Source organism: Solanum tuberosum, unplaced genomic scaffold, assembly GCF_000226075.1.
Source record: "Solanum tuberosum cultivar DM 1-3 516 R44 unplaced genomic scaffold, SolTub_3.0 scf00098, whole genome shotgun sequence".
NCBI lineage: Eukaryota > Viridiplantae > Streptophyta > Magnoliopsida > Solanales > Solanaceae > Solanum > Solanum tuberosum.
In genome coordinates, this window is record NW_006239026.1 from 189,277 (window position 1) to 203,109 (window position 13,833).

At 34.4% G+C, this 13,833-nt stretch overlaps 2 protein-coding genes across 2 annotated transcripts in view; one reads left to right on the forward strand and one right to left on the reverse strand.

Moving 5' to 3' along the window:
• Positions 1-2,610: 2,610 nt before the first annotated feature.
• LOC102591670 (protein downstream neighbor of son homolog) lies at positions 2,611-11,526 on the reverse strand. The gene is made up of 14 exons (XM_006348358.2): positions 11,199-11,526; positions 10,357-10,430; positions 10,146-10,281; positions 9,613-9,701; positions 9,361-9,514; positions 9,072-9,265; positions 8,135-8,343; positions 7,957-8,055; positions 6,750-6,868; positions 5,110-5,211; positions 4,362-4,471; positions 4,157-4,244; positions 3,525-3,721; positions 2,611-3,101 (listed from the first exon to the last, which is right to left on the reverse strand). The coding sequence occupies exons 1-14, from the start codon at positions 11,319-11,321 to the stop codon at positions 2,885-2,887; spliced, it is 1,911 nt and encodes a 636-aa protein (XP_006348420.1). The 5' UTR covers positions 11,322-11,526; the 3' UTR covers positions 2,611-2,884.
• A 903-nt stretch (positions 11,527-12,429) lies between these two features.
• LOC102592008 (ATP-dependent RNA helicase DHX36) overlaps positions 12,430-13,833 on the forward strand; it is an 18,669-nt gene continuing 17,265 nt past the window's right edge. Inside the window, exon 1 of the mRNA XM_006348359.2 lies at positions 12,430-12,940. Within this exon, the coding sequence (XP_006348421.1) occupies positions 12,659-12,940 (282 nt within the window). The 5' untranslated portion in view covers positions 12,430-12,658. The remainder of the gene's footprint in view (positions 12,941-13,833) is intronic.

The window sequence follows — 13,833 nt, forward strand, 5'->3', positions numbered from 1 at the left end:
ATGAGATAAACACAATCTTTTTACGAGATTGCAGATTCGAGTTAAGAATAAAAAAATGATAGAATTATGCACCCCTTATGAATGAAACTTATACAATATGAAGTTGAATTATATATAGTCGAGCTCGTAGATTTCAGATACTAGATGATTTTTATAAAAGACAAAAAGTCTTGAACTTCCTAAAAGCAAAGAGAATATAGAATTAGCCAAAAAAAAAAGTTCATGAAAACCTATAAAATTATAGCTAATGATCATTATCTGCCTACTAATTTTGGTCTGCAGAGTGCATTATTTGCCTATGGTTTTTTTTATTTAAACATGATTTTCTAATCATTCATTCATGTGAAAACATTCATAATCATTAAAACATATATTTAATCTCCTTCCAATTTTCAGAATTCAAAACATACCTAAAACCATTTCTTTTGAAGAACTTTTATATGTCACTTTTGTAATTCAGAAATATTAAGGGTTCAAAATTCCGCCTATCTCAGCTCGATTTACTTGTTGGCTCTGATTATGATCATTAGAGAATGAAAAATAACAAGTCTCACCCATTTTTTGGACCGATTTCGTAATTTTATGTTGAGATTCGCGCTCAAAAAGTGTAAATCTCTCCCTTTCAATGGTCACTTTATTTCCAAAGCTGAAATCCGAAAACTCTAATCATACTCAAAATAAATATCTCTGATTAAAAATGAAAGAAAATATAAATAATAAATACTCTACTACTTTCACTATCAAGACATATAAAAATAAAAAAGCATTAACTCTAAAAAAATAAAAAAATAATTATTTGTATACCACAAATAACTGCCACGTGGACTCACCAGAAGGTTTGTCTAATCATCAAGGCATTTTTTGTATTCTGCTTTCTGGCAGAAAATGATACCACGACCTTCAATGCTTTGGGTCTCTAACATGTGTGCACGTGACATGCTTTCATTAGTCACGTGCACTTCACTATTTTTTTTTCCCGATTTCGACTCGATGTTTCGTATCTGTATTAGGAGTTTAACTAATTTAAATTTGTGATGCGTAAGATTCATTTAACAAGAAAAGAGCTCCCGAACAATACTTTTTCCCCATATCTAAGGCTCCAACCTCCCCTCTAATAAAAAATGAAGAGATCTTATCATGATGATAAGAAGCTAGCAAGGGGCAGATCTAGAAGAAGGCAAGGATTTTCACTCGAACTCTCTTGATAAAAATTTATATTTGTGTATATAAAATATTTTAAATTTTTTTAGTGTATATATATCTGAATATTGAATCCTTTGGTTATAAAATTGGAGATTGGCTCAGAGCAGACACTACATTTTATTTTTCGAGCCCTTTTAGTTTCGCCACTGATAAGACGGATGAAAGGAAACAAATGATGATCACCAAGTGTTATGGTGACATTAAGAGTTGAGATTTCAAATTTGAGTCGTATAAAATTATCTTTAACAAGGGGCATCTTACTTTTATAATACAAGACTTTTCGATATGTTTTCAAATTCAATCAAATTATAACGGAAGTATCGAACACCAAATAGAAAATAATTGAGTCATGAACTACTCCACCAGAAGTTGCAGAGATTCGTCATTGATTATTCCTTATTTTTATAGTAATTATTCTCAATAAAGCTTAGTTAAAAATATTTGGCTCGACTTTCCTAGTTATATTGCTTTTAACAAATTTGTCTTGTTTTACTTGTTTCATCTAATAATAATTTGGATCCTATGACTTTGTTTCCATCACCAATTTAGCCTTTTTGTTTTGTTTTCTTTTTACTAAACAAAGATTAATTTAATTAAGTTTATTAACCGGCTTGGTGATTATATTTATGTTCCAATATTTTGCTTCATTCTTATTAACTTTAGCTTATAAGAAATTTAAAAGAGACAATCACAAAGGTCAAAGGGTGAGCTTTTTTTTTTCTTTTTTCCACCCAATGTTACGTATCTATTCTTGAACTTAACTAAATCTGAATCCGCCCTAGACCTTACAACAACAACATACCTAGTGAAATCCCACTAAATGAGATCTGAAGAGAATAGAGTATACGCAAACCTTACCACTACCTCGTGGATAAAGTATTCCATACCAAAGGGATACATGCAAAACTAGTAAATTCTATGATTAATGTGAAACACTTACTTTACTTTTGTACTCATTTATCCCTCAATCAACTAGATGAGCACAACAAAAAGGGAAATTTTAAGGTCATTGTGCTTCTAAGGCATTATTTGGTCTTATCTTGAAATTTTGATCTTGTGATTTATAATCTCACATCCAATATGGGTAGATAATGTCAAGATTTTGATATATAACCAAACTTAGAATAAATGTAATCTCAAATTATATATCCAACCCCTAAAGGCTCATTTGGTATGCAGAATGGGATAGACAAGGATATTTCATGAGATTACTATCCCATTATTTTCGTACGTTCCATGTGATTGTTTTCCCTCATCCCAACAACCAAACGTAGGACAAAATGATCACACATTTTATATCATGATATTGCTATCTCATCCCACATACCGAACGAGCCAAGAGTTAGAGGTCAATGAAATGAAAATGAGAGGCAGGGATGATGAACTTAAAGCAAAATCTGCAAAATATGACAGCATAATAAGCTCCATCAAGTGCAATGTATTTCAGTAGAGCAAAACCCCATTCACCAGAATCAAAAGTATTGATCATCAACATTTTGCAAATTATGCACAGTATTAGCTATAATGCTCGTACGATTACTGAACAATTTTACAACAGGAATTTGACATAAGGTCGTTGAAACACGAACAATTACTGAACAATTTTACAACGGTAAAGATGTATTGCAGCAAAAACAGATGCCAGTTTATAATTTACCCAGAATATGTTGCACACGGGGTGTCAAACAGGTGAAAGAAAAGCGGTGTAACAACCACCATTGTACTTCAACCCCTTTAAGAAACCTGAATTTATCTGGGAACAAAATTTGGTATTCTGGATACCAAAACAAAGGTTATCCTTGTCCAAGGCTTCAGTTGCTGAAACTTCAGGATCAGAATATTTCCCAGTAATGCCGAGACTAGCATTCAAGTTAACTGAGGCTGGCTCGCTGATGAAACTGCAAAGACATAAAATTTAGAGGTAAAAACGGGAAATCCATAAGTAAACAAATAAAATAGAATATAAATACTAAAATGAAACAGCATTAGTATGATAGATTAAAACTTCTGAACAGAATATAGATATACAAAAAGTAGATGGTTTAATCATTTGGACACTACAGTAAACTCATTTCCAAACTAGTTTTTTTCGTAATACTGCAGGATTTCTCCCGATTGGATTTTGACTTTGAAAATTTAAAGCTTTAATGTTCTGTGAGAGGATTTTTTGTAACCAAAATACCACTTCCTGAATGTCCATCAGCAACACCAAGGGACATCCCCTTCCAACCACTAAAAGATGCTTTAATACACTACATGCAAAACTATGTTCTTGTGAAAATGAAAGATAATTCAGGTAAATAATGTTTTAGACAGTATACCTAGCCTCAAAACTTGTGCTGTTAGAGCTGAAAGCATCACATATAGCAGAGGTTACCCATGGGGCAAGGTATCGACCCTTAATTTCAACACTATAGCACATCCCAGAAGATGGTTGTTGATTAGGCACACAAGTCACATTTGACTCCATTCCTTGAAAAACTGCCTGATCAATTCTCCTGACCTCCTTGCATCTGACCTGCAAAGTAGGTAAAATAATATCTATTTGCATTCCGGATAACACACTTGTAAAACTATAACCAGCTTAAGACATAATATTTTGAGAAATTATACAAGATAAAGACATTTATAATGCAATAACGAGATCAAGACTAACATATTGAGAAATATCTTTTTAATGTAATAAGTAATAACCATTTCCATTGAAGGGCAAACAAGAAACAGTGTTATATTGAGTCTACACATAAGGACTTTATTACAATAAGGCAAAAGGACAATTGCAAATGTATACCCAATTAAATCCACATACATATTGTCTTACTAAACATACTGTACCCATCTTATAATCATGTATGATCTTATCTCCATATAAACGACCCTAAAGTATGGCCCAAGCCAACCTATCAGACAAGATAAATGAAGATACAAGATTATGCAAAAGTCTTAAACAAACCTCAGGAGCAGTGAGTGCAGCATTCTCAAATGGGATAGGTGAATACAACTCAGGGACATCCACACCAGTTAGAGAAGTTAAGAAATATCTGAAAATTTGAAAAATGCTATTTAGTGTAGTGAAAGATCATAAGCAACAATCAAAACTGTGGCATCATGTGATAGAATGAAGTCGACTAAACATCCATCATCAACTACGAGTTTACCGATAGTTCAACAGAAAGTCATATAAAGAATGAACATTCTTATTTCCAGTGAATGCCAGCAAGGAATCTGGCCTATTATCCACATCGGACATAGCACTCCGACGCCTAGTCTGCATAAAACATTATATTCACCAGTTAGAAAATATAATATTATAAACCAATATATAAATGAAGGTCCTTATTGTTACAACTTAAGTTTTTAAATCAGGTTATTCACACACTTCAACATATTAAGCAAGCAAAGGTCCTTAGTTTGGCCTCACCATCACCTACTAGTGAAATATTTCCATGTGCTAGGCCCAAGAAAAAAAATCACAAAATTATGTGGGGTGGGTAATACTGTGAACAAAATAAGTAAATAAAAGTATCTCGTCTATGATAGTTAAGCTTTTAAAGGAAGCAGTTAACATACTTCAACAATATCAGAAAATCAAGGTAAAAGGGGAGACTAAATAATCAACCACTGGATACACCATGAGAGTTCTTCTAGCAAGCAGTAGAGTTATCTTAAAGCACAATTCATCACTATAATTATTCCAAGATTTCCACATTGAGAAAGCTAAGTTCATCAAGGCAAAGGAAAATAAGACATTAAAAAAGATAAAGCGTTGGACAATTCTCCCTTTCCTAAAACTTGGAATGAACAAGTCAGTCCAAGAATCTGACATCAATAATACCAAAGCTTTGCAGGCAAATTTCACTGCTGGATTTATTTATCCAGGTGAGTATCAACAACCTAACATTTTACCTGGCCCAGATTTTGTTTCTCAATCTCTGAAAGCTCAACCAGTTCTTCTGTATTAAGCTCCTCCAACTTCGAGTGGCAAAGCGGCATAGAATAAGAAACATCCTACCATCCACAAAAGATTGCAATACATAATCAGCTTAACAAATTATGTATCAAATAAAAACACGTTCAGAGTCAAGATAGGAAATGTGTTTTTCCCTTTATTTTATTGTAAAAGCATGAAGATGATGTTCCAGCATAGACCACAGTTTATCAGTACAGTATTACAACAACATACCCACTGAAATCCCACAAAGTGGGGTCTGGGGAGGGCAGGGTGCACACAAACCTTACCCCTATCTTGGGGTAGATAGGCTGTTTCCAATAGTATAGTATTACAAGTGCCTAAAATTGTGCTGAATCTTAACGAGCTAGAAAGAACTGATGAGTGGAGTGAATACAAGAAACAGATGGACTGCTTGGCTTTCCACAACCATTGAGTTGAACAAATAAAGTTGGGGAAAATTGTTTGAAATTGAAGTTGGAAAAATGATTATTTGAAATTAAAGTTAGAAAATAGTTTGTAGAAGTCAAACTTGTGTTTGGATAGTTGAATGTTTTTTTCCTTTCAAGCTTCACAACTAGTGAGGAATAGTCTCAAACTGAGAAGCCAGTTGCTTGCTGCATATGAAGGATAATGACCAAATTCATCATCACAACAGAATAACAGATAGAGGTTACATGATGCACTTTCTAGTCTCACTCAATTAGTGATGCTAAAGTGCTGAATATACATACATATTTGACACACTTTCAACAGATAGAGATAACATGATGCAAACTTATACACCATGCATTTGCTTCTCACTTAAAGCCCCGAGACTCTATTGTCCTTTATTACATTTGCTTTGGGCTCCTATTTTTTATAGACATATATGGAACTTCTCACTGGAGCACGTACAAAATTTCTAAATCGGAGTGATGTTATTCCTCTGGAAATTTAAGATGTTATTCAAATGCAAACTAGCATTGCTTGCATATCACTGCATCACTATAAAATTCTAGTTATCGGGAACTTAAATTGCAGAGCTTAAGACCTAATGAATAAATGATACTTTAATGACATTAGAACATGCCCAAGCTGCTCCAAGAGCAACTTTTATAATCATAAATAAAAGAATTGTATAAGATTGCATCAAGTTTGCAGGTCACCATTGTTGAAAGGTGTGAGTGTGACCATCTCATCTAAAAACTCAAGTGGTTGGAGACAAAAGCTTAAGTGGTTGGAGAGAACAGACTTTTTATTTACTTAATTATATTCTCAACACACCCCCTCACATGAAAATGTGATTCTTTTTTGTGGTCCAAACATGTGGAAATTCTTTTCAGCAATTGAAAGGCAGTGAGACTCGGTCCAAAGATTTCTTCCTGCTCCAGTACCATGTTAAAGTGTGTAACCATCTCATCTAAAAGTTTAAGTTGTTAGAGAGCAATTTTTTTTATTCACTACACTATTTTCTCAATACCCATATTCAATACAACAACACTGTAAAAATTGACACCAAATAGGCCACAAATGAGCAGGATGATACATGATAATGCTTGAAGAATTCCTTGAAGAAATAAGCAAAATAAGAAGTGTCATATATTCAGCATCTTACATGTTCTTTGAGTAATGACCTCAAACCCCGGGTTGACTGAGATATATATGCATTACAAACATGTTTGTTCTCCTCTGAATAAGAACTGGTGAACATGATCACAAACTGAGCAGTGCAAACTGCAAAGTTTAGAACAGAGAGAACATGAATACATAAAATTCAGATCAATATAATGAGGCAGATAAAAGGTACTCCCCACATATCAGCTTATATCGGTGTTAGACTATGCAAATAATTTAGTAAAGAAAAAAATACGAAAAGTACCCTTAGAACTTGTTGCCTTAAACATACCATGACATTTCAATGGCTACGAGAACATGCTATTCAGAGCAAAATGAGAAGTTTAAAGTTTTCCAAATATATAAATGAGTCATTCTTTGTCAAACAAACTAATAAGGAAAACGTATCATATAAAATGGAACAAGGTGAAAAACCCTTGAGCTATCATGAAGTTGTATCCACAAACAAATGCATCTTTGTTCAGTTTTACAAAGTAATTACAGTAGAGAATTAAAATAGGATGGTTTACTCATTTATGCTAGATTATGCATCACCTCATGAAAGGAAATCCAATCTAATTCAAGAGTTGCCTTCATGGGATTTTTGGGAAGAAAGTAGGGTAGTCGGGCAAAATAAATAGAATCATTGGAGTGGACTGTCATTAATGCCACCATTCAGGAGTTCTTCAAAGGACATAGCCAATACAAACTTTAGTATGTGTTCTAAAATTGACTAAGAATAGAGCTCTTAAAGGCAAGTTATGTACAAGCCAAGAAAGTCAACTAACATCACAAGTACCAAAAACCAATAAAGTTAAACAACAACAAGTAAAATGGAAAATGCACATGAAGAAAAAGGACAGAAGAGTAGGTAGTAGAAACATTGCTTCCTTTTGAAATAAAATCTGCTGGAATCACTTTAAATAGTTTCTCTGTCATTACAAGCAACAGGGGCGGATCTATTAAGGCATGTGGGGATGCCACTTACAAAGCTATATTTATGGTTTTACAAAGGACAATAGTGGAAGTATGGTTTAAACTATGACCTTGAATGTTTTTCTTAATAATTGTGCATTGCCTCACAAATCAGTTAATATGGAATAGAGGGAGTATTTCATAAGTGTGAAGTCACATGAAATGTGAAGAAAATAAGAACTGCATGTCAGTTATAATGAAACATTGAAGGTGGTTATTAAAATGATTATTACCGTAGAAGATGCTGCAAACATTCTTCCGAAGCATGTAATATAAACTTCGAAATGAATCCTGCCATGCTAGCTGCCTTTCACTTAAAAAGTCCAGTTGCCCTAGAATTAAAAGACAGATTACACGGTCGGGAGCGAAGACATTAAACAAAGGTAGGACAACAGAAGAATCCAGCAATACCTCCCGCTGAAGCAGACAAGGTTAAAGCTGATATAACTGAAGGCGGTAGAGGAGACTGAGGATACATCCAGGAATGCAATGACATTGGATTAGTCGCTTGGGAAACAGAAGTCACTTCAGATAAACAGGTCATCTTTAGTTTCGTGAAACAATTAACTGAGGACCTCGCCACCACATTGTTGGCGCCACAATTGATCAACCTATGAAACCTAAAGGATCATACAAGACTTAATTAACCTTCACAAAACAACATTGAGGCACACAATCCAAAGTAAGAAGAGAAGAAAAGTACTGCATAACAATTAACAAGTATAGATAATACGCAGAAGAAAAAATAAAGGCAACTCAGATGTTAGTCTTTGATTTACTGTTACATAAGAAACATACAAAAATGTGTCAATATTGCATATGAGTCTAACAAAAAACACACCTTGGACAAGGGCCCAAAACATGGTCAGCCACATTCAGAATTCTTTTCAGTACTTTTATAAATGGACACATATAGACAAGCGGCAACACTAACCTTTTTATTTTGGAGCACATTTCATGGCATGGTCAAACGATATGTACATCTCTCACTTCTTATTTGGTTATGCCAGACATGGTTTAGTTTAATTACATGCCATCAAGTTTTACTGAAGTGTGTGATACGAGTCAACTACAAACTCTCGTGAAAAAAGTTGTATATATCAGACACTTCATTATAAACTAAGACCAACATCATAAACAAGCTCTGTCACTCCCGGTCCAGATAGTGTGAGTATTTAAACTATCTTGTGTTATTTGGTGGTAAATAAACTTCCTGGGATGCACAGTTTCTTTTTACGAGTTAACACAAAGAAATGCACATGAACAGTTTTTCCAACAATTAAATGAAGGCATGAATTGATATCAAAATGGCTGATTAAATAACAAAATCAATTAACTCATTACTCACCAATTGATGGAAGATGAGGATACAACCCGTATGTTAGTTTTCATCGCCAAATCCAATGGGGTCATCTTGCATGGGACATGGAATTCTGAGCAGAAATGTTTTGACCTAATACCACCATCAGTTTCAGAGGATTCAGCAATTTTAGCAGCAGCACCTAGATGCTCATGAGTAGCCAGTCCTCTTAAGGCTTTATCCTACCAATAAAAGATAAAAGGTTAATTCTTAGCTTTATCAAAATTCAAAGTATACAGAAGGATTGAAGAGGATAAATGCAGGCAATAGTAATTACCATATCAACAGTAAACAAGCCATGTACATCTACACTACCCAGTGACAGCTCAGTGACACTGCGGAAAGTATTCTCACTGCACCTTTCGCTTGTACTACAAGTTTCAGTAGCATGATCTTTTCCAGTTACAGTTGAAGCAAGAGAGAATTTTGGGCTTTTGATGACAATATACAAAAAAACATTAAATCAGCAGCAAGAAGATAGAATAGCCATTACATTCTACAAAGATTGAATACAATTCTGTGTATTTACCATTTTGATCGCTGTTGATTCTCAGCAGGGAAAGCTGAAGGAACAGAACAATTTTTAGTATTACCACTATTCTCTGCTTGAACATTTTCCTGCCAGCAAGAAAAATAAAAATACGTGAAACTTGTGTAGATATATAATGAGTTCTTAGTGGAGGAAACACGCAAAAGAACTACTCCCTTTATTCAAGTTTATGTGACGCTTTTTCTTTATTAGTCAGTTCCGAAAAAAATGACATATTTCTATTTTTGGAAACAACTAACTTTATACTTCCCAATTACTGTTAACGAGAAGCTTTTACAGTAATGCAAATGTATGTCATGTTTAAGATCACAAGTTTCAAAAGTTTTGCCGCACAAATGTTATGGTATGTTTAAGATCACGGGTTTCAAAAGTCTTTATTTCTTTCTTGAACTTTGTGCCAAAACAAACTATGTCATATAAATTGGAACGGAATGAGTATCAGCTATAGCATTTGCTGAATTACATAGATTCCCCAAAAATATACACTTTGACAAAAAGTGAAGTAAACCGACCTTGCCATTTTCTTTTCTTGAAACCAACTTAAGCCTGATGCTACTTTTTCTGGCAGGAAATAGCTCGTCCACACGAGTATCAACATACCTTGGGTTCTTTGATACATCACATCTCTTGGGCCCTGGGAAAAGACCACTGCTTTCAAACAAGTGGATGAACTTCATGAGTTGCACTCAAACAAATAATAAGACATCTGGGAACAAAAATTACCTCATTGGGCCACCATTTGAGACTATTGATTCATCCACAAGCTCCACAATATTCTTTTTCTTCAATTGTTCTCCCTATCATATTCAGTATTGTCAAAGACAAAGATGTTCATAGTGAGAAATTAGGTCTAATTAGAAAATTTTGACAAAGATATTTTTATTGTCAAATTTTATCTTGAAAATTAACAAACATGTTTAATTTCAATTGCTTTGTAAAGTTCTCTTCCAAACTAAAAGTAAAAAAGAAATTTATGTGTCTTAGGTAGTTACATAGTCTTTATCATTCTTTCAATTGCTTAAACAGACTTCCCCAGGGAATTTTACTCATACAAATAAACCACTAAAGCAAAATGGACAATAGATGGACAAGTTAACTTCCTACAATCATTCATATTCACTTCCAAGAATCCAAGTCAAGTCACTAAAACACTTCTCTTACCACATTATTATGCTAGTATGAGCCTATGATAAGGGCACCCTTAGAGCAACAATAGAGTTGTCTCCATGAGACCTATATAGATCACAGGTGCAAACCGTGGGAAGACTTCACTAATACTTGCAATAGGCTAGGTTGTCTACCTCACACCTATTGGGGTGCAGCCTTTTGACATACCTTGCGTGAAAACACGTGATGCTTTGTGCACAAGGCTACCTTTTTTTAGTTATGTTATTATGCAAAAAGGATGTGACAAGAGTGGGTTAATTCAAACAGAAAAGACCTGATTACAAATGCTCTCTCCACCCAGAAAATAATAACATTATAACTCACACCCATACAAAAAGATCTACTTTCACTTAAAAAACTGAAACTTTAAAGTTAAATCAGGGAAAAAAGATACTCACCCGCAACTCCGATGGAGTTTTCCGTTTCAATGTGGCAGTAGTGACCTTAGAACTACCACCACCACCAAAATTAAGTGCATTTGATTGATGTACCATACCCGCAGCAGCAACCTTCGCAGCCATCTTCTTCCACTTCAACTTAGCAAATACAACCAAAACAAATTGTTCAAAAACCTAGCAACCTAAATGTTCGAATCATCTATTGCCCTCGATAGTATTAAGGGTGAATCGACGGCATCAGTAGAGGCTGAGACACGGCGGAGTGATATCTCCGGTGGGGTTTTTGGGGGGAGAGGAATGGTGAAGAGGGAAAATGAAAATGGAAAGAAGGGATTTGGGGGATTTGAAGATTTTCAATTTCCCTCGCAACTGTTCCGGGTTGACGGGTAGCGGGTCGGGTATGAACCAATAACTTTAGGATTATATTTTTATTTTTTTTTAATAGTGATAATGGAACCCAAATGGGTTGCAATGCACGAAGAAATTATTTCATTCTTAATCCAAAGTTTTAGGTTTGATATTTGACTTGAACGTCCCTGTAATTCATTCTTCGAATATAGTCGAAGCTTCGAATAAGAATTCTTATAACTTTTCTTTTTTTAAAAGGCTTATCTCTAAATATTTTACTTGAATTAAAATTATATTACAATTTTATCGAAACTTATAAAAATAAGGGGAAAAAGACAAATATACCCCGAACTATATGCAAATACCCTAAATTATACTTTTGGGACATTGGTGTCCCTGTCGTCTAAAAACTAGAGCATATATACCCTTTATAATAACGGACATACACGTGTCACAATCCTATCCATCGATTCAACATTTATTAAATATCAGATCGACGGACAAGATTGTGCCACGTGTCCCTATATAGTCTTTCATTAGAGTGAAGGGCATATGTGCTCTAGTTTTGGACGGCAGGGGCGCTAATGTCCCAAAAGTATGACGGAGGGTGTCTGTATACCATTTACAATAGTTCGGGATATATTTATCCTTTTTCCCTATAAATAAATAATTTTTATACATTGTATTATATTACATATTAATATATTGTATGCATTACTTCGTATAAAATAAAATATAATAAAAAGTCTTAATTTGTATATTTAGTGTGATTGGGTCATTATTTTTGATATTTTTGTTTTATAAGTATTATCTTTTCTAATTTCGTTTTATTATTATCAGTTCGATTTATTTGTTTTGGCTAAAATATAACACAATACATTCTACACACTTTGCCCTCTTCTTTACATACTTTAACGCCCGTCCGCTTCTCCGCTAGAGTTACTCATCGGGGCCGCTGCAGCTCCACCGTCCTATTCCGCCGTCTCCGCCGTCATCAGAACTACCATTTTTTCCGGTGAAAACTATCACCTTCTTTTATCAAAATAAGGTTAAAGAAGAAAAAAATTGAAGCACAGCTATGATCATAGTACTCATTTTATCAAACACATAGAATGCATTCGAGAATAGGGTTTCTCTTAGCATGCACAAAAAGGAGGTCTTCTTCATCTACGCTTCTTCTATCTACTCTGTTCTCTTCTCATCAAAATCGGAAGATATTCGCTGCTTGTCACCGCCGGATTTTGATCGGTAGTGATGTAAGTAAGGCTTATTTCTTCGAAGAATCGAATCTTCGTGGATTGGGACAGCTGCGTGGGTTTTGTAGATACCCTGGTATAGCAGCTTTAGAGCAATTCTCCGACGATGAATATGAATGCGACTACGAAAGTCATCCGGTAAGGTTACTGCTAGCTTTAAACATATAAAGTTGTTTTCTTTCATGCTTCCAAATTGTGAAGATTCACTGTTTCGTTTATGTTTAGTGGTGTCTGTCGCAGTAGCAGCAGCTTTAGTCTTGTAGTTTCTTGCTTTTGCTTTCTACCACCATATATTTTGTGATGTTTCCATTATTGCATAATTTATTTTGTTGTTGTTACTGTTTTCCGTAGTAGTTGCTATATTTTGTCCTCTGTCGTTTTCCCTTTTCATACTTGCTCTACTCGAGTCTAGGCTCTTTTGGAAACCGCTTCTCTACCTCATGAGGTAGTGTTAGGGTCTGCGTACACTCTATGTTTGGTTATGTTATTATATTAGTTTGAATTCATTTTGACTTTAACTTTGGAAATTAAATGCCATACATGGATTAAGATGTTTAATGTTTTAAAATGCTTTTTGTAATTCGGAAAATTGAAACGGGAATTAACATTGTTTTAATACTATTTCTTCAAAAGAAGTCTTTTTTTTCAACATTGGGCTGCTATTGGATAGTTAAATAATGATAATTTAGTTGTGTTTTCCACCATTAACTCAAAAATTTGATCTTTTAAAATGCTATTTGTAATTTGGATAATTGAATGAATCAACATTGTTCTAATACTATTTCTTCCCTAAAAGTCCTTTTTTTCTGGGTCGGCCGAAGCAGCTTAGGAGTACTGGAAAGGAGATCAGAAAAAATAGTTTTAGCTTCAGTTCTTACTCAAAGCTAGCAGCTTTGAGTTATTTTCAGTTTTGAATCCTTTAGTTAGTATGGATGGAACATTTACAGTGTAGTTGTCTTGAAAATTCTGAATTTTCATTTTCTGTTTGAGATGTGATTGGGGAAGGGTGGGGGGGGGGGGGTAGGGTCAAC